This window comes from Apaloderma vittatum, unplaced genomic scaffold, assembly GCF_000703405.1.
Source record: "Apaloderma vittatum isolate BGI_N311 unplaced genomic scaffold, ASM70340v1 scaffold1969, whole genome shotgun sequence".
NCBI classification, from domain to species: domain Eukaryota; kingdom Metazoa; phylum Chordata; class Aves; order Trogoniformes; family Trogonidae; genus Apaloderma; species Apaloderma vittatum.
The window spans coordinates 12,983-38,176 of NW_009735593.1; the positions used below are offsets into that span (position 1 = coordinate 12,983).

General features: G+C 40.8%; 1 protein-coding gene across 1 annotated transcript; it reads right to left on the reverse strand.

Moving 5' to 3' along the window:
• Positions 1 to 815: 815 nt before the first annotated feature.
• On the reverse strand, positions 816 to 22,751 carry LCTL (lactase-like). The gene is made up of 16 exons (XM_009876622.1): positions 22,572 to 22,751; positions 21,825 to 21,933; positions 11,963 to 12,078; positions 9,947 to 10,115; positions 8,644 to 8,804; positions 7,135 to 7,222; positions 6,767 to 6,876; positions 6,372 to 6,500; positions 5,809 to 5,904; positions 5,092 to 5,146; positions 4,840 to 5,001; positions 3,886 to 4,160; positions 3,418 to 3,544; positions 2,759 to 2,958; positions 2,142 to 2,205; positions 816 to 931 (listed from the first exon to the last, which is right to left on the reverse strand). Exons 1-16 carry the CDS (start codon positions 22,749 to 22,751, stop codon positions 816 to 818), a joined length of 2,157 nt encoding a protein of 718 aa, XP_009874924.1.
• Between the last annotated feature and the right edge of the window lie 2,443 nt (positions 22,752 to 25,194).

Genomic DNA, 25,194 nt, shown 5'->3' on the forward strand with positions numbered 1-25,194 from the left:
ATGTAGCCAGGTGGCGATATTCTGGAACAAACTTTTTATAATCATGTACTTAACTTGTTCCTGCCTGCAGTAGAAGTGAATTTCAGGTGAAATATAACAGTCTGGAAGTGCTTGGGTTTACCTGCGATGCACGTTTCTGTGTGTAATGTATGTTTAAGTCATATGAGGTAAAACCTCATTCCCTATAAACAAAACTGGAGAAGAGTCGTCCTTGGTTTAAATCTGACTCAGCAGTTATCATCTTTGATTAATCACTTCAAGTAATTCTCCACACCTAAATAATAAGGCAAATATTATCCTAACTTTTAGACATGAATAGTAAGTTAATGTTTAAGCAGATCTCTTGTAGTTTTTAAATCCTTTTCTATTTTAAAATTATGTGTCTGGCTCTCTTCAGGTAGCAGTTACATGCTAATTAAAAGTCTATTGATGAACAGACTCTTTAGACTTTGCAAATGGCTTTGAATCACTTGAAATTTGTACTGGCAAGATTTGAATCACTTTAGTCTTAGCTACCTATTTTTCTGGTAAACAGAATGTCTAGACATTCCCAAAATAGTAAGGAACAGAAAATCTGCTACTTAAAATTACTAGAAAGTAATGCAGAAAGGAAATGTACTTTGCATGTTGACTGAAAATATGAAATTATGTTTTGGGAACCAGATAGAAAACCCTATAAAAGCACTAAGCGGGCAGATAAAATAGTATTTCTTTATCTTTACAGTGTTACAAAAAGAGGTAAATTTTAATGGATGTAATAAAGCGGTTGCATTTAATTTATTATGCTAAATGAAGACGTGTGTAAGCATGCAAATTTAAGTGTGATTTCGAAGGTAGATTATTAGTAGGACAATACTGATGAGTATGCAGAGTGTGAAAACTGTAGGAAGAACAATCTCTGTCACCATTTCCATGTGAGTAATCAGGGAATCTAAAAGTTTGAGAAATGAGCAATATGTAAGAAATTTAATCTTCTGGAGTATACCAGCTGTTAACTTAGAGTTAACATAGATTAAGGACTTTTGAACATTTATGCCTAAAATCATTTTGTTAAGTGTTGACATTGACATAAAGAGCAAACAAACAAAATTTCCAAACGCTGCGAAAGATGGAGCAAATCCATGACTGTTTTCCTTCCCTTTTTTTCTTTCTATGGTAAATTTTTGGAGATAGGTCAGTTTGCAAAGGGCTGCAAAAATTGTGGTTACTGAGAATTATCTTCAGTGTATTTTATCAGTGGTATTCTACTGTTCTTGTCTTTTCCCCCCTCCTCAGGGGAAGGGTAGAAAAGACAGTTGTCAAAGAGAAATCCTTGGGAAGCACTTTAGCCTTTTAGTGATTGTTTTGCAGGTCTTTGGGAAACTAAACGGGGTTTATTTTGTAGAATTCTGCTCCACAAATAAGTCTCAAGTTAATTTGCGTAGGACGTAGCACTCAGCAGCTGAGACTCAGCAGGCTAAACGTAGGATGACTGCTTTGCCATTTTCTGCAAATTGATCGCATCCTTCTTGGGAGACTTTGTTATTTAATTTTTCTTAAACGTTTCAGAAATCCACTCTTCTCCTAGTTCAGGAATTATGAAAGGTCCTGAATTACTTTGGGAAGGTCTTAAGTGAGGTGGATTAGCCCAGCACCGTGGAAATTGCAGGCAATGCCTCCTGTATTCCCCTGCTCTTGAGCAGCTGCTGTGAGCTTTGTCACCAGGGTGTGACAGCAGCACCTGTGGCCTGATGCGACCTCGAGCTAGAGCTTAGCCCCTTGGGCTTTGTAGTACATTTAGAGATTTTTCTGTCTCTGGTTGTCTTGCCTTGTCTGGGCTTGGTTTACACCTGAAAGAGCGTTTGGCGCTTTTATTATTTTAAGGGGAATACTGTCATCCCTAGCTTTAATTTTAAATACTGTTTCAGTTTGCGTATTCCCTTACCATCCCCATGTGATCTGTTTAGTTACAGTGAATTTAGTTGGGGAGAGTAAATAAAGACATTTTTCATGAGACGCTTGCATTTGACAGCTGTGGTGATTTCAGGGAGAAAGTACCTTTCAGGATGCACTAATAGTGGTATTCACAGCGAAACTTCAAATCTGAATACAGATGTTGCATAATGTGCTTTTATAAAACAAAGCAGAAGACACATAATTACCTGTAGCAAGAAGTTGGCGTGTGGTAGAGCAAGTGTCCATGGCCTTCTGATGCCAGTTTTCCACCTGAGAAGGTTGACATGTAGCAGCTCTATTAGACTGTAATATTTTATCTCATTTGCATCAGCTTCTGCTCTGTCCCTGAACATTTCTCCACTAACTTGAAACTTTTATTCTGTCAGTGCACAATTATTTTTTTTAAAGTTCCTTTATATCCTTGTGATTTTTATCACAATATATTTCTAATAGTTAATTGTTTAACAGAACTTTAAAAAGCACATATAATCCATATTTTCTTCCAATAAGGAAGGACATAGGTGTAATTTCCTGCCTTGGAACCTGACAGAGCATGTTAACTTGTGGTGAAAAAATGCTGAATGATATCACAAAGTCCAGCCAGAGTTCATGAAATACTTTAGAAACAGTCACTGAGGCTGTTTCCACTTTCTCTGTCTCTGGAGGCCTGTGTGTTTAGCACATCCCTAACTTACAGAACCGAGGTGCCTTTTCATATACTGCATTCGTGCAGGTTGTTTCATGAAATTCAGTGTGGTATTTGCTCTTATAGCGAAGAAAAAGAAAAGAAAACCGAAAGAATGAAATTAGGAATTCATGTCACCTCTCTTGGATTTGGGAATCCATTTGCACTGATAATCTTTTTATAATAGTCAACGGATGCCTTGGGGTATCGTGGTTTGTTCTTGTTTTTAAAATCAATGTGATAAAGTCCAAATCTTTCAGAGAAGCCTTTGTTCCATTCGAATTTATCCAGCAGTGACCAGGCAGTGTAACCTTTGACGTTAACACCATCGTTTAGAGCTGTAATCAGAATACAAATAATTCTGTTAAACTTGTTGCCTGTGGTGGTTGTCCTTAAAATACGGTTCTGTGGGTGTTTCACAACAGAAAGAGATGTGGTGAAGGGGAGAACAGAAAAATGCCAAAGTACAAAATAATCTAGATTCTCTGAAAATGTTAGCTTTAGCTTAGGGCTACTCGGGCTCTGTAAGAATGGTAATTAGGTGCAATTTCTCCTTTCTGAAGGTGGCAACTGATGATCTTTTACAGTATCAAATCCCAGGTTATTGTATTTATTAGCATCAGCACATTTGGCTTTATGGCAGGTTATCATTTTGGTGAAAATTTCTTAGCCTAGTTTGCCGTCCGCTTTGATCTTTGAATGCTTCTTTCTCTGTGAGGTAAATTACACGAGTACAAAATAAGCAAGATGAAAATGCTCAAAAAGCATAGGCGCTGAAAGGACATTTGTAAAGTCACCTTTCAGTATTTCGTTAATGTATCCTTTCAGATACTCTATCCGCCATTCGTCACACAGCTGAGGGCACTGGACCTTCTCAGAGACTCCGTTCTCTGTCACATAAATGAGAGGATTCCCGTACTGGGTCTGCAAACAAAGGTATGTTGAGGCTGGTTCACAGAAACAAAACAATCTTATTTTGACAGAACATGAGATTCTGAGGAAAATGCATGAAGAGCAATTTTCTAGATTTACTTAGTTACCTTTAGGAAGAAAAATTCACAACTAGGAATTCAAGTTCCATAGTTTGCTGAACTGAAATTAAGGTGGGGGCTTTTTTTTTTGGTGAAGAAACTTCCCAGTATGACAAAAGATTATATATATATATTTCTCTCTATATATGTGAAACTGTTGAAAATCTGTGCCGCTCCTGCAGCTTCTGCACGTAACCATTTTGTTCACTTTTTAACGATATATTTGGCAATCACCTTAATGAAGTTGAGTAATCTTCGGAATCCCCAGGGCACGGAATACAACCATTTAGGTCCTGGAGCTGGCCAGGTTGGGTCCACCAGCTCCGCCAAGTCGTGGTCGGTGCGGTAACTGGACACTTGCAGAAAGGGAAAGCTCTTCTGTAGAACATAGCGAGTAGTGAAATGACCTATTCCCAGGAAGTCCGACGTGCCTTTAATGTAAGTTTTCTCTTGCACTGAGAAAGTTGGTAATCTTGATGTCCCCAGGCCCTGCTGGGCGCTCTTCCTACCTATCAACATAGTTATAGGAAACGCAGAAATTTATTTTCTTTACCTTACTGACAATAAATGTGATTTTCCTGAACTTGGTGTTTGTGTAGAGGCCAGTTTAGTCTGATTGCTTTTTAAAGATGAAATAATATTTTAATTTTTTTTGGTTTGGAGGAGTAAGATGGGTACAATACATGGAGTGTATTCAAGTGTGGGGTTTTTTTTCCAGAGAACACGTCGACAGAATACTTGGAAACATAGCATGACTGCACAGAAGTGCTTTGCTGCAGGGTGTGTTGCTTATCTTCTTTATTCCATGAACCAAAGACAGCGGAACCCTGTAGAAATGCAACCTGTAGTGATAGAAAACTGCTGGGCCTTTGTCTTTAGATGGAAAAATCCATAAAAATTGTAAACAACTTGGCTAGACCCCTAAAAATGGACTGTGATTGAAAAGTGAGGTAGTTGTTTCCTTTCTGGTTTGGTCACCAAGATATGCAAAGGTTGGGCTCAAGAGCAGCTCAACTTTTTGGTTCCTGTATGTCCCTCAAAGCTCCAGGAGCTGCGTGTAGCCCGTGGGCTGGTTGTTGCTCAGCCCGCATCCTCGTACGTGACTAAACTACACCTTGGGGAGGGGCTACTCTGTTGTAACACGCTGTGTGTAATTTAGTCGTGTTGTAGTCACTTGTTGAGACTTACCTATGTAGTTCTTCATGACTTCTGGATAGTCTCCTCTGTAAATCGGATTTGCAAACCATCCCAAATGGAACTGGATGTATCTTTCAGCGGCGTCTCTATCCGTTTGGCTGTGGGGATCCACAGGTTCGCCCCAGCCGCTGGTTAGGGATATCCCAACCATACCTTCAAAAAGTGACAGGTTCTGCAGTTTGTGCGTGATCTTGACGCCCTCAGTATAAATGGAAGCATAAGGACAGAAAGAACCCTGATTACCTTGCTGCTCGCTGCGCCAGGTGTTGTTGTAAGAGTGCCATACCTTCGCGTGAGTCTGTCGGTTAAAAAGGAGACCGTAAACACGTTTAGTCTGTTAGGCCACAGTCAGGGTAGAAAGCTACTGCAAATGAAGAGCAGCTTTTGCACTAAGTGTGTCTGAAAACATTACGATTTCTTTCGTGTCTGTTGTGGAAGCTTTCATTTCTTATTAAGATGTCAAAAAAAGCATTTGTGCAAGATTCCTTCCCTAAATTCCAGCACACCCCTGTGAAGCTAATCCACAGCCCTCGGTATAGTGTTCTGTCCAGCGTCTCCAACCTTTGGATGGTTTTGCCTAATTTATTCAGGCAAGTTTATTTTTACAAGAATTACTTACTTGCAAAGTTTAAGTTTATTTCAACGGGGCAGGATTTTAGTCCTTGTTTCTAGAGTAACCTGGCTATTTTCTTAGTCAATGAGTTTTACAGAGAGACACTTAAATTGCAAGGAAAAATGTAAGTTGGTGCTGGACCACCACATTAAGCACCTGACGTTTCATGGTACACCCGAATACGTGTTGGTGGTTTGAAGTCAGGCGATAACTTTAATGTGCAAGTTGGAAATGACATCATTACAAAACTAGATTTCCGTTTAAAGAGCAGAATCAAACAAACCTCTAAGTCAGCCTGCTAAACACTCTTAATTCACACGTAACTTAGAGCACAATTGGAGTTTTACTTTAATGATATGGTGTGCTGCTTTATACGCTCCACATCCCCCGAGCTTCAGTCCTGGTGCGTGTTCTCCCGTTTCGTAACCCTGTTCAGCAACCGCCTGCGGATACACGGAGTTAGTTGTCTATGGACTTGGAGCCTGTGCTTGTCTGCACACGCTGGCTCGCTCCCTGTTTCTCTGTCCCCTCAGCTCCCATCTACTCCCCCACTGCGCGGTCGAGAAGCTGCTGGGGCATGTTGAGAGCCACGCACTGGTGGCCAGTGTCAGGGGAGTGAGTGGCCAGCTTGCTCTTCCCCAAGGAAACGTGTGAAGGTCAGGCTGTAACTGCCTCGGGGTCCTGTGCCTCTCTCCAGTCAGTGATTTTTTCAAAACTTCACTGGAATGTCACATCATAAATCTCTGCCCTTGTGTGGAATGTGGCCACTGGGACTTGGGGGCACAAAGATGAGACTAAGTCTTTCCCTCTCTGGTTTTTTACCTGACCTCCCTGTAGTGTCACGTCTGCAGAATTTTGGGGACAGAACTGTTTGATGGGAGTGACTGGAAGGAAAGCATTGATGACTTACCCAGGGATTACTGAAAGTAATCCAGTGTTTCACACGATCGCCAAACTTCTCAAAACACAGATTTGCATAATCATTAAAATAATTTATCATGCTTATATTTTGCCAGCCACCGTACTTTTCTTGGAGAACCTTTGTAAATAAGAATTTCAAGAATCAATGATGTTATTTAAAGTTTAGCTGCCTATTAACAAAGATTTTATTTATATTTCAGCAGCTGAGGAGATTTCTCAAAGCTTCTATATAAAAACACAAACAAATATAAAATGATTATAAGCACACTTAAAAGCACGCAGGGATCTTGAAACAATTTTCTGAAGTACGCATAATCCTTAAACTTAGAAATCGATTTCCTATCATTTAGATTAGATGTTTCATTGATTTAAGGATCATCTGACCTGTGGAAGATCCCAGTGGTAGAGGCTCACGATCGGGGTAATGTTGTTTTCCAGAAGGCTGTTAATGGTGTCGTTGTAGAACTGTATTCCGTTCTCGTTCAGTTGCTCTGCTGGTGAATCGCACAGACAAGAAATTGCACCGATTATTTTTCAAACAAGTGTAGGAACAGGAATCTAAACATTTTAACCAAGGAATTTGACATGGTAGTGGTGGGTGATCTGTAATGGGTGTGTGATGGTTGAACGGTTCTGTAGGCAAAGAAACCGAAATCTGCTTAGCAGCGATGGTAAAACACTGTGGTGTACTCGGGAGGGAAATTACTTGCCTAGTAATACTGGTAAGAATATAGTGGAATTGTTCTGCTTACTTTTGATGCCAGTGGGCATAATCCGAGGCCAGGAAATAGAGAATAGATAGTGATTGACTTTCAGCTCTTTCAGTAACTGAATGTCATCCTGTGAATAGAAAATCCAGTTAACACAGCTCGAGTCCAGGCAGAGTAACTCTTTGGTTACTCATCTATCTTAAGTAGTACTAAATGCAGAAAATCTAGAGAGCAGTTGCACAAAAGAGCATTCCGTCAATTATTTTCTGCATTTGCTTTGAGGTGAGGGCTCTTTCTACTTCTATAATTCCTTTTTAACCGTTTCATTTCTTGACTCCCCAAAGAAGTTCTGTAATGTTTTGTGTTAACTGAATGTTTTCGCCGTCAAATAGGGGACAGAAAAATGAGTTGAGGTAATCTGCAACTCAGTTTTATTTATGTCAGAATTTGTAATGTACCTGTTTAAAAAAAAAAAGCCTGTAAATCTCGACATCAAACATTTCAGCTTAGACACAAAACTTCTTTTACATAGGCTTTCATTTACTGTCTCATACTGGAGTTAGTACAAACAATAAATTCAGTATAAAATAGGTTCTTTTTTCTATGCAATCATGTGTGTTTGATATTAAATGAAATTAGAAATTGATGGTGTATGAGCCAGTGCAGAGAATTCTGATGATGAAAGCAGAGAAAGAAAAAAGTGTGTTTATATACAAAGTAACTGAACACATACAAGCAAGTTTTAAAAAGTATCTCACAATGTAAGCCCACAGCAGTGAGCAAATGTGAGGTTTAATCAGGTTTTCTGATCAGTTTTTCTGTGAGATTTAATCAGTTTCTTTCCTCTTAGCTCTTGCTGAGACCTCCCTTGGATTTCATGTAGTGGAAAAACCTCAGTGGAATATAACTTTCATCAAAGTATTCCAATTAGATAATAATATAAATAATAATATAATTAATTCCAATTATGTAATACTGGTTTATCACAGTCATTTGGATTCCTCTTACTGTGTGCCCGTCCTCCAGGACAGTAATTCTGAAATTGTTTTTGACAGTTTTAAGTTTGGAAACGTAATGCTAATAGAGTTGCATTGATTATTTATTTGTTGTCCATTAAAAAAAAAAAAAGGAAAGCACTCAGACTGAATTTTAAAGCACCCGAGGGTTTTATTTTTAAATATACATAGAAAACTTTTGCAGCTGCTCAAACACACATAAAAAAAGATGTTAATTCTATTCAAAGGTCAAATGTGTTTGTTGTTCTAACTAAGTGTTTGGATTCCAAGTAATCTGAAATATTTCTTTGGGCACAAAAATCCTGAAAATCTGAGAGGTGTTTGGGAAATACTGTGGCATTATTGATTCTATGAGATTATTAAGAAAGAACATTTTACTGAACTAATTGAAAATGTCATTCCTGGGCTTCTTAAGTTAAATGAGCCTAGAGAGCAGCTAAAGCATTTCATCTTTGCCATGATTTCAAAATGGGAAATCAGTATCATGAAATGACTCTAGAATGTTTCTAGAGGGATAGTTCCTCTTCAACAATACCTTAACTTTGTAGTAGCCATCACACGCTGAATCTCCTGTTTCGTTTCTAAACACTTTCCCTTTCTGGTGAGTAAAAGCATCCCAGATACTCGGTCCTTTCCCGTCCACATCCCAGGCCCCTTCAGTCTGATATGCAGAACTTCCGACACCCCATAAAAAACCTGAAGACAAAAGGAAGTGAGTTGTAATTTCAACATTTTCCTACAAAACTGGTCTTCATAGTACATTTTGATATGAGAAAGTAATTGCTACACCTTCAGGCTGCATCGCTCGATGTGAAATGTGCAGGGCTGTGTGCCTGCTGACCAAGAGGCCGATGTTTCCTACGTGAAACTTTATCGGTGCAGAAGAAAAGACTGTCTGAAAATGCGGTGCAGATTAAAGGTATCTTTTTCTGATGCACTGAAAATGGAATCTCCTTCTTTCATGTATTAAACCTTGTTATTGTTGTTTTGCAGGGATGAGGTAGTGCATGGATAGCGTGGCAGAACTCTCTTACTGTTCAAAAATGGATTAAATGATCTCTAAGGTCCCTTCCAGCCCAGGCCATTCTATGATTCTAAGATTCCTACATCATTTCTGCCTGCTAGTTTTGGTAAGGTTTTTTAGTGATTAAAAGTTTAGCTGTTGTTATGTAAAATACATTGAAAGGTTCTGGATTATTTTCCTAGTATTATACAAAAGGTTGTGATTAATCCACTTCATAAGCCACTTAAAACCTTTAGCAGGAAAACAAATCACTGCCTATATCATTTTAGTTTTGATTTTGGATGAACGAAACGTCTGAGTGTCTATAAATAGATGTCGAAGAAGGGACAAGATTTCATAAAGCAATAGCGAGGAGTGAATTAGATAATACTAAACAACTTGAAACAAACCCAGCATAATTATTTCACTCACATTCATCAGCTACGTAATAAGGGGTATTTTTAGTTTAAAATTCTTCATTGGTTGTAGGTAATTTATGAAGCAGGAGAAGAGTTCTCAGGTGTGTTTTTTTATATCATGCATCTTAATCACAGACAGAAAAGAGAGTTCTGATTATGAAATATTAATCTGTTAGCATTTGCTCTGAGTTTACTGTTTTAAGTGACTGTATGAAGTGCAGGGGCACGGGAGTCCTTGTATTTCCAGGGCAAGGTGCAGGAGATGATATTGAGGATGCGTTCCGCTAGAGCCTGAATTTTTGTTTCCATCATTTCCCTCAAAGGACAAGGAAAACCTTTTGGTACCTTTCTTGTGCAAACACACTAGTAGGTCTAGAGCATTATAAACCCCACAATCAACTGTAGTTCAAAAGTACCAGCTGGAAAAGTGCCATAGTAGAAAGAGCCAGGGTTATTCTTTGTCCACTGGAAATCCTCTGCTGCATTCAGCTGTATTACTGCCACAAGCGTATACCACAGTCTCAAAATGTAGGTCGTCTTGGCTGTTAATTTCATCACTGCAAAGTGTGCTCTGCCAGTTCCCACCTGATAAAATAGAAGAGCATTATCAAGTATTGCTGCTCTACAAAGTAGGTGGACTTTGCTGAACAGGTAAAGTTTCCACTGAAGGATAAAAGCTGTGCTTGGGCTGAGGGGAAGATGCAGTTAAGCTTCTGGCAGGGTCATGAAAGGAGAGGAGAAGGAAACTTTAAAAACACCAAATGATAACTACTAGAAGTGCTCCCTGTATATTTTTTACTACGTTACCTGTATTTACTATATCCTAAAAGTCTCTTGGTTGGTAGCTGTTTTGCTTTGGATTTCAAACTGTCCCACCAGTTCAGTAACTAAAACCCTGTGACCAGTGATTGAGAGTGGGAGCAAGAAATAAAAGTGGTTGTGCTGCTAGCATTTTGCCGCCCAAATACGGAACGGAAACAAACCTTGTGGAAGTTGAAAAGGAAAATTAATAATTGCAATTGTTGCACTTTTAATAATTGCAGCATTTATCTTGATGGTCTCCCTTTATGCAGTTCCACCATAAATTTAGACTACTATGTATGCACCATATTTTTAACTGCTAAATCAGGTTAGACTCCTGGTGGGATGACCAACTTGAACCACGTTAAATAAGATTTCAGAAGAGTTTTGTACAACAGCACTATTTTCCTCAAATTTGTACAGTTCTCAAAGGATCCGCTTTACATTCCCGAGCCTCTGTAGGGGAATTTGAAGATGGGGTTAGAAAGGGAGGAAAAGTAGAACAAATTTAGGACCCGCAGCAAAGCCTGGTGGGAATCTCTGCATGGACTCCCCTGGTCAAGCCTCAAGGGATCTGTGACACCAGACTCAGGTGAAAAAACGAGTTTGGCTAAAACGGGTGTAAGAAATGTATGACCTCAGAGACCTCTCATTCTTCTGCACTTAGGAAAGAGAATTTAATATCTCCTAATCAATGCAGGAACCACACAGCACTTCTTCAACATCAAAGGCCTTTAGCCTCGGATCAAAACCAAATCTCCACCTCTGCGTTTCCAGTGTGAACATTTAGATTGCAAGGGAATAAAAAAAGAGAGCAGACTACAACCACAGTCTAAATACTCTCGAAGTCTTTTTATTTTTTAATAGAAACGGTTGCAAATACATATGATTTTAATTTAGACGCTGGCAGTCAAATCCAGCTCTTCAGCCTAGTCAATGAGTGAGTTTCAGTCTGGCATTACCCTTCGTGTTCTCGCTGACAATGCCTGCCAGTCATGTGGAAAGAAGCAAAGAACAGAAAATGTGGTCGGCGAGGTACAGCGCTGGCCGCTGGAGCTGAGGATTCCCCACGCATGCTTTTGCAGGGGCCTTGATATTTCCGCTCCAAAGTGAAGAGCGCGGCTTTACTAACATTTTAGGGTGTTTATTATCGTTTTCAACATTTGTAACTATCTGATTCATCTTTTGGGTAGCTCATTTGGAGCTAGGAATAACAGCTGAATCAAAATGAGTGTGGTTTTTTTTTTGCTCTTTGGCCTGAAAACTGTATTAGAAGTAATTTCAGTACTTCAAGAATTGCTCAAGCCGCAGGAGCACATTTTTAAGCAAACACGGTTTTACAACACCCTGTACTGAAGAAAATAGTCTTACTTTATGCACAGTTCACTGTAGAATATTTTATCAATTAATTTTCTTTTCAGATTAATACATGCAGTTTGGAACTCTCCATTGCTCTGTTTTCCTGGCACACAGCAGAAGACACGGCTATTAAAATAGTGCAAAAAATTAATCAATTTTAGACTGTAAGGGTGGTGCTGCAAAACACCCTTTTGACTCTGTTGTTCTCTAGCAGTTCTATTACCTTTTATCCTGATTATAGATATTTTAATTTCCCCCCATGTCTGGCTTACCTGGTGTTCTTCGCAGTGCATGTGTCCCAACCGGGGGATTCCTCTGAACTGCCAGAATTTTACCGGGGCATTCAGAATAAATTTACTTTCACAGAGTAATTGCAGAATTAATCCAGCTGTCACAAAAACTCGGGAGAAACGTCTAGTTGAAAACAGCATTTTGCTCACTTACAGGCAAAACAAAAAAGAACAATCCTTTTGTATTCACAGTCAACGCTGCAGGAAAAGGTTTAGCTTAACCATACGAATCTTTTAGCAATGAGGTATTTTCCTTTGTAAGCAAAATTAGCTTTGTGAGTGATCTATACATTCATACATAATTGCATTTGCTCTTGAATAGGGTATTTGTAGACATTTTTCTCTCAGTGCAAATGCCTGTATCCTAGATGGTATTTGGCAGGGAGATCTCGCTGGGAGATTTTGTTTGGCCAAGGGTTTTGTTTTCACATGGCATAATTTTGAGTCAGATATTCAGGATGCAGTTGTGAAAAATAATATGCTTTTTGTTTTCTTTTGTTTCTAGAGGAAGTCCTTGTGGTGATGCCTTTGTGGAAAAAAAACCCTCTCCCAGTCTTGGAGGTCAGCTGTTCAGCTTGAGCCCGAGCTGTTCGCTCTTTTAGTTCTGTGAGTTATCAGCCAGCTCTGCCCCATGGATGGTGCGCGGGGAAAATACTATGAGCAAACCCCACGGCCAGGGCGGAAAACAAGTGGGTTTGGGCATCGCTACTCACCTGGCTTTCGGGACTGAAAAGCTTTTCTCAGCTGAGAGAGAAGGGGATGAGCCTCCCAAGAGCAGCAGCAGCAGCAACGCAGGGAACCACTGCTCCTGGGCGAGAGGCCTGAGAGAGGACAGAGGTGCTGCGGGAGGAAGGCTCTGGGCAACCCCGATCCACCCACCCGAAGGAAAGAGAGTCTGTAAGCAAGGGGAGTCTTGTAGGGGAAGCAGAAAAAGCGCCAGCTGGGTTGGTTTGAGGTAGTTGGGTGCTTTTCTCCCTCCTGCAGTGCACCCACAGAGCTGCCTGACACTGGGCTTTCTGCAGGTGGCTGACTCATGACCGTGGAACCTGCTGTCCTATACATTTGAAGCTACACAGTTTTTGGTGTTTTTTATTGAGCTACATGTTTTTACGCTTTTGTGGATTTTTCCCCTCCCTTTTTTTAAATACTAGTGCCCTCTCGTGGTCTCTTTGAAAAAGCATTAAAACATTCAAAATGTTGCCTGGTAGTATAAAATACATAACAACATTGTAGTTCCTATACTGCCTGTGATACCAGCAGCAAAAAAGTGCATTAGAACTACAGGGAGAGTATCATCAGGAGCATCTTGTTCATCCACGCAGATCTCTTGCTACACTTGCTTGACTTTCCGCTCATCAGGATGGACCATTTTCAAGCACAGAGAAGGTGATGCTTGAAAATCAACCAGCTCACGCGCTTTGTCGTTTGTGGTGCTCCTATAGGGCACTGTTGTCTCTATAGGTCTGTGTTGTATATATATATTGTGTCTATCTATATGCACAATATATTGTGTATATATATGCTGCTGAATTTGGTGCTTAAGGCACGTTTTTAAGTACTTGCTCTACGTTTGGCGCACTTTATCTCCTGCAGAAGTGCTGGGGCAGCATGCAAGAGCCACTGCAGCGCTCTGTGATGCTACAGTTGTGATGACCAAGGGTGGGCATTAGTCATTCCTTGTTAAATCACAATTGCACCTAGAAAACACTCCAAAACCAAAGGCTTTGGTGTGCCAGGAGAGAGACTATGACTATTCAGAGAACTGACAGTGGAAGGAAAAGCATATCACCCCTCTTCATGGGCAAGGAGCTGAGACTGGACGGAAATCATGTGGGGATTTTGTATCAGGCCAGGACCTGAACTCGGATCTCTTGGCTCTCTGCCTGCTGCCAGACGGACAAGCCAGGCTGCGGCGTTAGGGAGCAGCTCGTGTGTCGCCACAGTCACGCGCTGAATTGTCACTGACTTCAGTGGTCGGAAGGAGCAAGCCCTTGGTGTGCATGAAAGCATGGTTCTTGCAAACTACGTTTAACATGGGCTGCTAGAAGCGCGACGCTGTTCCACTCCATAAACTGTGCTTACATGGGTTTTCTTCTCTTAATATAAATCTTTTTCTGCGATGATGTTTCCCAGTTTCCTGCAGAAAAGCCTAACTTTAAAAAAAAAAAAAGTTAGGAGATATTTACATTGCTACAGCTTGGTCATTTTTTCCTCTTGTTTCATCTTGAAGAAGTTTTATTAGCAGCAGTTTTAAAAACGTGCCAGAAACACATCAAGGCTATAAAATATTTTATTTTATTGGTAAAAAAAAGTTTGAAAAACTGTACTCAGTGGAGTCCATCCAAGATTGCCTAATGACTGCAGTAAAATAACCTAAATAGGAGGTTATGCAACTATGGGGAGTTGTGAAGTCAGGGGAGAGTCAAGATTGACTTTCAGGTTGCAGCTTATCTGCTGTTGCCTTGTTTACAGCCTAGCCTGGATCTTCATCCATAAACGCTGTACGTATTTATGTACTGTCTTGCTGCGAAATCCTATGGGACCATATCACAAAAACTTTGGCATAAACCCTACTCTCCTAAACAAATTCATACTTGTTCTCCCACTTTATTTTATATCTATGCTACACTTTGTGTTGCAAAACCTCTTACCTCCGGGTAGACAACCAGAGATGGAGTCACCCCTAATAGCAGGTATCATAAAACTGGGATTTATTTGTTTTTTCCTTTTAGCCCTTATGTCTTGCCTAGGCTGATGGAAAAGTAGAAGCTGTCTTTCCTAATTCCCTGGCAGCTGTTCAGACAACTAGATCAAATCATCCTTGTGCAATTATAACCTATCTCCCCAGCTTCCTGATTCTTCCTTCTGACCTGCGCTCCCTTTCCAACCTTGAATAGGCCTTTTCTGTCTCAGGGAGAAAAATCCTTTCTTATATTACAGTGACCAGAAAACCACATAATTTTTCCAGTGTGTGGTCTACTGCAACTGTCCTGAGATATTGGAGATTTTTCAAAATCAAAACAAAACCCACTTACAATTGTTCTTGGAACCAGAACACTTGTATAACTGTACTCGTATTTTTTTCTGGGTTACAAAATGACTTTTGTTACATTATGTTAGCTGGTTTTGGAAACTTTTTGTCTAACACTCAACTTGTACTAATGGCCTGGACTTGCTTTTCACAGAAAGATAGAAAATTGGAAATAATTTAAATGAGGATGTGTTGCTTTACAATCACTCGTGTTGCTTTGACTTGAAGCAGTTGGGGAAGTAGAGTTGTTTACAGAGATGTTCCTTAGGTTCGAGTGCATTCGAAAGGCAGAAAGGAGTGTTTGTAAACGTGGGAGATGGATTTTATTGTCTGTAGAGAGAGATGAAGGATACTCAAGACTCACTCTGCTCTAAAAAGCCTGGTTTTGAACTCTCATGTATACACCAGGTTCACCCAGTAACTTTAGAATACGTATTTCCAACTTTTCCACACTTGGAGCAGTTTCTACTTCCCATGTAAATGCTTTTAGCCAGACTGATGTGGTCATGTTTGCACAGCTCTGCCTTTTACCTGGTAAACTCTAGTGGACCTCACCTTGATATGTTCCTTTTCCCCAGCTCTTCATGCCATCACTGCACCTGCTCTGCTGCCATGCCTGCCTTCCCCTGAACTCGCAGGAGGCTTGATAACACCAGCTGGCACCATCAGCACAGTTCTGCCGTGCAACTGTTTGGTACCGGGTTTGAGAGAGGTGCCTCTGCTGGCCTCCCGCTGTGGGGAAAGCCCATCTTCTTGTCTGGAAGATCTTGTGTTTGTACTGTGATCCCCGAGATGAGATCAAAATAGGTAATTGAAGCTTACACCATATTCTCTTAGCAGTTCCTATGCTATTATGAAAGCTGCGGCTATCGTCAGCACACTGAGTAGGTATTATCACTAACCATTGGGTCTACTAGGGTAATTTTTGGAAAAACTAAAATATTTGAGAACCTACCATCTATGTTTTGCAAATAAAGGTTTTAAAGATCGGTAAGGATAAGGTAAATCTGCAGAATCTAGTCCCGTTGTACTAAAAGCTCAAATTGTAAAGGCGTCATTTGCAAATTAGGTCCTAAATTATATATTCTTAATAATGTTAATTGGTGTATGCAGAGAGGTGCAGAAACTTCTCCCTTTTGTGGAATGCTGTTCTCCCAAATGGCCAAAACTCATGAGACTTTGCACTGATAGAGCCAAAGGTGCATGCTGGATTTTGAATGCCCAAAGCCCAGCGTATAGCTGAAAATCCCAACCACGATATATAATAAACGACGGATATTATAGATACTCCTGGGTGCAATGAAGAAGGTCACCGAAGTTTGCTTCTAAAAATCAATTTTAATTTCTCTTTTCCTGTTGACAGCTTCATGCTAAGAGTTGGCCTCCATTTGATGTGAACGCTGAGAAGCTGCTGCAGGCTACCGCTGATTGGAATTTACTTGTGTTAGTCTAATTGCATGTTCTACCGTCATCTGTTTGCAATCACAAAGAGGAAGCTTCTGAAGCTTGGGAATGAGAGAAAATGAAGTGTCTTGACAACTACAAAACATCGAGAAAGCTTTTGGAGGTTTTCCCATCGCTGTTTGTGAGTACGAACAAAAAAGCACAGCTACATTTTTTTCCAAGTCCATCTTTACACTGCAGCCCCAACACAAATCGACTAGGAACAGTGACAAGCAATGAAAGTCCCTGAGCACTGTGAATTAATAATGAGTAAGAGTCCATGAATTGTTTTGGAAGGGGTTGAGGGAATTAATTATTGAATTAGTTCATTACTAGAATCATACAGTTGTTTGTTCTTTGGCCATTCAACTTAGCTTAGGAAACATTCAAATTTGGCACTTCTGGCTGTCTGACTTAACTACCAGTTTTAAAATACACCCCTTGGACATTTTGTCTTGAGTTTTACACTACGAAGGTGTGATGTTGGTCCTTTCTCATGCAGCAGGTAGACACCAATTGCAAGGAAGCGGGCAGATAAAGCACCTTAACAACTAAAGACACCGAGACTAGTTTTGCTTCTGATGAGGTGGAGAGGTTTAGGCTGGAGAGGGTTGCTGAGAGTCTCGCAGAGCCGCACTCCACCAAAAGGCAGCATTGCCCAGCAGCTGCCAGCCTGGCCTGGGCTTGCTCCTTCAGCTCCTTCACCTCCGAAACGGCTGCCATGCTGCCCGCCACGCACTCTGCAGGACTAACTGGTCTGCAGAGACGAAAGGAGAGCAGCAAAGAAGTGCCAAGGGGACTGTGCAGCCTCAGGGTAGCTGGCAATGGCACTGGAGTGTCAGGTTTGTGAGGGAAAGGAAAACTCCCAGGAGCCCAGCCTGAGGGAGCTGCTTCCTCAACCGCCAGGCTCCTCATTTCCCAGGTAAACTTGTAACTTCCTGGGGGAAGCAGGAGGATGATCGAGGATAATCTCAATTCTTGTACAGCTGGGGTGAGCTCTTACAGTCACAGTTATTTGGGGGCATGGCCTGGAACTACTTGCAGCATATTTATTAAAATAAAAAAACCAAGCAGCAAAAAAAAAGCCAATGGCTTTTGCTCTTGCCTTGTCAGGGATAAATTTCAGACATGAGGCCTTACTAGTACTCATTAGCAACTTCTACCCAAGTAGAATAACAAGAGATGCCAACAGAGTTTTAATGCGTTTTTAAAGTGAAATAGCTGTCCCAATGCTTCACTGCAACACAGCCTCTCGTTTTGGGAGCGGAGCCAAAGGTAAATTGGTAGAAATTCCAGCTAATTCCAGCACGTCTTAGATGAGGTTCTGAGAGTCTTTATCACTTTGTGATATGAAAGGTTAAAATTTCAGAAGCCTTTTTTTTTCAATTTTAGGCAGTGAGAAGTCTGGTGGATATAAACTGTAAGCATTGTGCATTTTTCTTTCATCCATCAGGCCTTTTTCTCTGAAGTATCATTGAGGAACAGCCTGAGATAAGCAATATGGACCAGAAGACTATAAAGAGATCCTGATGGCTGTCAGAACAGTAAGTAATTTGTAAAAAAATCTTTTTTCTTTTTTTTAGAATGGCCTAAGCTGGAAGGGACTTTAGAGATCATTTTAATCCAGCCTCCCTGCCACCACGGCCACCACCTCTCAACTAGATCAGGCAACACATGGGGACCGAATGGAAATCGAACCGTCAACCTTAGCGTTGTTAGCGCCACGCTCAACTGACTGAGCTAACTGGCCCCCATCTCTAACATAAGTATTTTTCTCTGAGACTGTGGTGTAAAACAAGCAGTGTGTTATAAAGAATCATAAACTGATTTCTTTGAGAGGTTGTGCAGGTGGGATTGCAGGCTTGCGTAAACTTAAGAATTGTATTTCTCAAATGTCTTTCTAACTGGTGGAAGCAGTTGAGGTAAGACATTTTTCCTGCAGAGATTATGTCTCAAAAGAATAATTATTCAATTTGTAGCTTAGATCCAAATCAAAAGGGTGGATGTAAATCAACTTGTTTGTGAGAAGAATGGTTATGTACTCCCTCATTTAAAGTTTATTTAAAGTTTATTCAAAACTTTGCTGATGGTTGATTAACTGCCGAGAAAGAACATCAGGACTGTAATATTCCAACAAAAATCCTACAGATCTGAAGTTGTTTCAGTTATTTTTGTGTTCAGATGTAACTAGTTTTTTGGTGTTAGATGTATATACATAATCACGTGCATGCACACTTCTAAGTCAGGGCATGCAAACAGAGGTAGGGAGTAATTATTTTTTTTCTTTTATATCACAAATTTCAGTGGGAATCTTCCAAAATCAAGAGAGCCAGGATTAATGTTACTCTAGCCTTACTCTGCTACATTGCTTGGCTCCAGACTAGGCCTTGCTTGTCGTTTGCCCAGTGGTCTTAGAAGGAGGCGCGTTAAGCCACAAAAACAAAGTTTGTAAATGCTATGGATGATCCTGAGAGGAAACAGATGGTTTCTCAAACAGTGAACTCATGGTAGTGGAAGTTTTCAAGCGCTCTCTCTGAGAAATCGGGGCTTGTTACCATCGATTTGCTAAACCCCAGAATATGTTACTCTATTACACTCAGATGATCTCATACTAATCAAAACAACCTTGTGGGACTTCTGATTCTGATTAAGCGTTTGGGCTGAAGGGACTGTGCTACCATCCTACCTCATTGGCAGGGCTTTTGTCATGAGACTTTTGTTATGTTTTTGAAGCAAATATTTCTGTGATAAGTGTTATATTAAAACTCACAAAGATATGAATAATCCTGTTTCCAGTGAAGAATTTAAACTGCATGCTATAAATAAAAGCAAGGCCACACATTGACTCAAAAAGGTAAAAAAAGAAATACCGAGTAGCTCTGTTCATCCTGCCCAATAAATGGGTTGAAGCCACAGGGAAAAATACCTTTTCATTGTATCTCACAGGAGAAATGAATTAGGACTACACAAGGCAACCTTAATTCTGGTGTTTTCAGCTCCTGAGTACTTGACTTTCCAACAATCTAAACGGATGGAGAGATTATTATTTTTGTTTCGTTTGTTATCATGCAGCTAAATTCCACTTGAAGGTACTTGGCGTTTTAAAATTTATTTTGCTAGTACATTGCATTTACTTAGTCTCAACTGCTGGTTTTCAAACGGCGCTAGGGATGACAAATTCTCCCTTAAAAGGATTAATTTACCCATTGTGAAATGAGGCTCTTAGCTGCCATCTTCATTTCTTTCTGGTCATAAAACTCCGGCCATCAGACAAAGATCAGCAAGTCACTTAAAACGAATAGGCGCCCCAAGGAAAACTGAATAACCTCCAAAGCAATTGTATCAAAGTGACATCAGCGCTCAGATATTTTCATCTTGGCTCTTCCAACAACATGCAGTCAATAAGGGGCAGCAGAGCCAGTACACGCTGACTGTCTTTATTGCTCTCCCGCTGGGAACATGTCTCGTTGTAAGAGGCCCGCAGAAAGTGGTAGGTCTGAAAACTAAACTTTGTTCCATAAGGAAGGACTTGCCTTTGCTGCTCTCCTTCGACCAGAGCTTGCTCCCTGAGCAGCGCTGTGCTGAAAGTCATCGTTCAGTTCTCTGACTGCTGAGCAGCAGCCTGGACATCAGCCCTTATGGAGCTGAGATAACCTTTTAAATGTTGTGTGGCCAGCTACCACCTGAAAATCCCTGACCCATTCTGAGAAGCTGAAAAAGTCATTATATGTGTTGTTTCCCAGTGGGATATCATGGCGATAATGCTAGTCTCCAGTTTAAAGTGTCATAAAGGCTAGAGATTAAAAATGACCTTTAGCATCCAAGGGTTTTAGCTCTTAAGTATTACTGGTAATTCTCTGTGATCGTTCATTTCTTTAACACCATCTAAAGGAATTCCAGAACTATAATCTCTACTTTTCAAATGGGAAGTGGATGCCCTGGCCAGGATAAGAACTTGGTTTGTGTTTTGTTAGTGTAGGAGACATCCAGTAGGAACAGAGGAATACACAGATGTTCTTGAGTTCTGATGTTTTAGCTCTCCTCTCCTGAATTGTACCTTTTGAGGAGAAAGCCATTTTCTCCAGCCTTCCCCCATCTCCTTACTAATGTCTTCCCGTGTAGAAATAGTATTTGGAATCTGAGATTGTGCCTTCGGAAGTGGTTTCCATCTTGCTGTCCTCCTAAGAGGGCTTTAACCATTTTGAATGATCATGTTCAGCTACATATAATTTCAAAGCCATAAAAAACCACGTTCCCTTGTTACACTGCAGCAAAATCTACCTTTAAGGAGAAAACATTGCTTCGCTGTGACTGTCTGAATTTATTGACTATTAGAAGTCTTATAGTGTGTGGCTCACATTTTAGAACTCTGATTTCAAGGTTAATGTGGTCAGGAAATATAAAAATACATTTATTTATGCCCTCTACCTATGTTACTGCTAGTCTAACCAAATCTGTGTTTATGTTGGAGATGAATGATCAGTTTGTAGCTGCTTGTGTTTCTAGCCAGGCTGAATGGAATGATTCTGCAACAGAACTATGTGTGTATTTTTTTTTTTAAAAACTTGTTTTTATTTACTGCATGTGGCAGCTATTTCTTTCCTCCCAGAACCCACTGCCCAGTTCTCAAGGGCAGTGCAGATATCTGACTCCTATCAAGCTGTGTACGTGGAGTGATGTGATTTATTGAATTGTTCAGGGTCACCAAAATTCAGGCAAATATTTCATTCGTACCTGTCCACCGTTCCAAGCTTGGACTCGCTTTGCTTTTCCAAGACTTTGAAGCCTGCACATCAGCCACTACTTTGGCTGATATTTGCACAAGCTTTCCTTGTTATTAATCTTTAGGAAAATATATTTGACTGTAATTTCTCCTCAGACATTTGATATCTAGACCTTCACACGGGATGTGAGATTCCTCTGGTAATAGCAGGTTAGGAAGAAGCCGCCAGAATAGCTGCCAAAGGAGAAGAAGGATCAGGCTCGAGATGTTTTCCTAGAAGATGCACAGGCTTTTTAGGGTGTGACGTTCAGTGGTCCTGATCAGCCACACCACGTCACTGAAATGATCCACTACAGGGTGTTTTCCCACCTTGACAACTAATTTCCTGCACCTTTTTGCCAAAGAGGTGGATGAATCTGCTTTATTTCTCTGATCAGGACTGAAGGGGCTGGGAGGAGTTCGCTTCTTTTACATAACGAAGAGCAAAGGAAAGATCTGCTTTAAATCTGAGCAGGCAGCAAGTCTGCCTACACCGACGTGCCTTGTAGCTTTTTGTTTTCAATTTTGCACTTCTTTTCAGTTCAATCTGTATTAATTTCTGTGGCCATGGCAAGCTGCTTTCTAGTGCTCACCATGTTGTTACCTACCTGGCACGCGCTGAGCTCTCTGTAACCAACCTGACAGAAGCTGCTTCCGCCAAGAAGCAGGACAGGTATCTCCATACCTTTTGTGTTCCACCAGCTTTCTTGAGCCATCCTGCAATTAATTATAAGGACTCAGACTAAATTCACTTAAAATGCATCCACCTCTTCTATCCCTTCTTTGTGCCTCAGAATAATTTTATCGCCCATTTTTCAGAGGTCACAGGCACCGTAAATATGTTGGAGAGCACACTGTGTGTAGGAGGCTCTCGAGGACAGGAGGGCAGTAACCAGACAATCTCCAGAGGTCCCTTCTAACCTTTAGCATTCTGAAAGCTCACAGTTTTACTGGTCAGTCACGGTTAACAGATTTACAGGCAAGGGTGAGAAGGTGCTGTTCATCATCAGAGATCCATCCAGAGAAAAAAAGGTTTGTGAACAGATGAGTTTGCGCTTCCAGGTTCTGCTCTAAATTGAAAGATGAGGAGAAAGAAGATACAGTGAATATAAATGAAGCTAGGAAAAGACACAGGGAAAAGACTCAGAGGAGCGCTGAGAAGCTTCTTGGAAAGAAAACTAGGGGGTTGAGTCTTCTAGCACCACAGGTAATATCTAAGCTCAGGAAGAAAAAGGTCGTCTTGTATAAAGCATCTAAACATGTGACTCACAATCTTGTTTTATGCTGCAGGTGCGTAAAACTTTCCAATGGTGAGAGCTACATCTCTGTAGCTAGTCGTAGCCTTCTGACAATACACTTTTCTCTCTTAAGTCACATTTCACAGATTCTTCAGGAGCCACAGACTCCAGCTGACGCTGTGAATCATAAGCTGGGAAGAACTGTCTTGCCATGTAAAGACCACATACAGGCTCAAAGAACTCTCGCATCACATTTCCAGTCAAGTGTCCCTTGATAAACACTTTGCAGGAGGACATTTCTCTAAAGTGACGTATTTGAGTAAACCATGTTAGATGGGCTGCAGCAGCTTCCTTTCTGTTACCTTCTATCACTTGAGTTTGATTTTCAGGTTTGGAACACTTGGACTGTTTCTGGGGTGAAATACTACACACAGGGATCTCAGCTGATCTTTTGTGTACTGTAACAAACAGGTCTGGCTGCCCTGAGCCATGAATGCAAAGGTTTTTTTGATGTAATTTCCTGGAACAGGTACATCTGGGACAATTCCATTGCTGAGACTGGCTCTGCAGTGGGCACAGCATCAGCACACTTAACATTTTTGTTCAGTAAATTTCCCATCCTGTGTAGGTGGATAATGAATACTAATATGATGCAAATTATTTCCTTTTAAATGTGAAGGCTCCCTGATTAAAAAACACACTGTCCAGGAATTCTGCATCTGTTCTATTCCAGTTAAACACAAATCCCTTTTTGCCTTTGACTTTAGTGATCACAAGATCAAACTCTCAGTTTCAAATAGGCTGTGAGTAGAATTTTTTTCTCCTCTGAAACTGAGGATGAATTACCAACCAAGTAAAGGAGATGTAAAGAATACAGAGCAAAAAAGCCAGGAGGATCCAGAGGGAGAAAAAAAAACTCAGAGAAGGAAAAAAAATAGCATTAAATGCCTTGCTTGAGAGTCCAACATTTGTCAGAAAATCAGAAGCTGAGGTTAGGGGAGGTGTCATGGAATTTCTTTTGACATAAGCGGAGGAGAGTTGATGAAAAGCTAAATTACTATGCCTGGAAGAATGCTGGAACTTCCACAATGTCTTGGGTTTGATACAGTGAAGTGTGGTCAGGACCATGCATCCACCTTCGTAGCTACTGCGGAAGTTACACCTTGAGGTCATTCACTCAGAGACAAAATAATATTTTAAGTATCTTTCTTTGAGTTTCCATGTCCCATCTATATTTCTTCTCCCTTCATATACAAAGACTCTTAAAGCAACCTTAATGTGTGTTCCAGAGCTTAAAATAATATGGATGTACAGAGTTAGGTAGTTCTTTCATGAGGATATTTTTCATTCATCTTAGCACTAGTTTAGTTAAAAACCCCATATATATATATATTTGAGGTTTCAGAGCTCTGCTCATACTGCAGTTTTGGTACGCTTGTTATTGAAAGAAAGATCCTCTAAAATTATGGAAGAGCATTGTTCATTCTAATAAATATTTTCTAGTTAAGATGTTCTCGTGAGTGCCATCACCCAGCAAACAATCTTAATGCTCTCGTGGAACCATAAATGTGTGTAGAGCTACCAGCCCGTGCAGTCCCGTGGGTGGGATTGGGGTCCCAGTGATTTTGAAGGGGCTGCTTTGTTTGCTGTAGGAATTCTTCCAGCTCTGGTGTAGAACTTCCAGTTGTTTTAACAGTATGTGTCAGGTTTAGTAGCCAAGTCTTGTATATTCGCAGCTCCTCACGCCAGCTCATAAATGCATATTGTGGGGAAAAAAACCCCAAACCCAGACCAATTTCAATAGGCCTTGTTTATGGGTGTGCTTGAAAGAAAACCAGCAGTAACGTCCACCATGTAGAAGAACGTGACAGCACTGTAATACAACGCTTTAACGCCCACAGAAATGGAGAGTCTGTTGTTCTGATCGGGTTGTCTCTGGAGGATCTGCTTTATAAAAGTTCTTTGACTTCTGTAAGGATTTCTGCATAGGTTAGCTGGAGAGTAGCCTCGGTCTCTAGGGCTTCTTTGCCTTGTCCTGCCACAGAAATCTCATCTAACAGCACTGGTTTGGGAATGGAGCCACCAAGGGAAAAAAAGAACAGACTCCTTTTGTAGCTAATAACTTCCTTTAATTGGTAATTAAGCTGCCTGCTACTTATAAATGTCAATAAAGGTCAAAATATTTAGAAGCAGAATCATTTTAGTGGCTTCCCATTTCTCCTTGCATAAGCTGCCTGCTCAGACCACACACACGCACATTTGAAGACGGTTAAGATTTCAGAGACCTCGTCTTCCCACCAAATTCTTATATAAAGTGGCCCAGAAGGGGACAGAGCAGCTTTAGTCAATAGGAGGGAGGATGTGAACCGAGTCTACTGGGTGAGCATTCCTCACATTTTGGAATACCACCGCAGGCGCTGGGGCTGAATCAGACGAGGGGCTGGCCAGATGGTGCGCTCATTTACTCTTAAATTCAGGGAAAGGGGGCTGCATCTGATCCCTGTGCAAAATGGCTCAAGAAAAAGCTGCCTGGGAACAGATTAAATACCAATTGCAGCTTGAAAATGAGAATTAGCATAAGTCCTGTTGTTTCTGTTGAGCGGAGAAAAACGCAGAGGGTTCTCTCTGTTTTGCTTGCAGTCGCCGAGTTAACGCGTACGGGTACTTATCCTCGCTGCAGGAATTTGCTGGTTTTGTGAGCAGATTCTTCCTGCTGTCATTCATCAGTTTACAAGGGGGC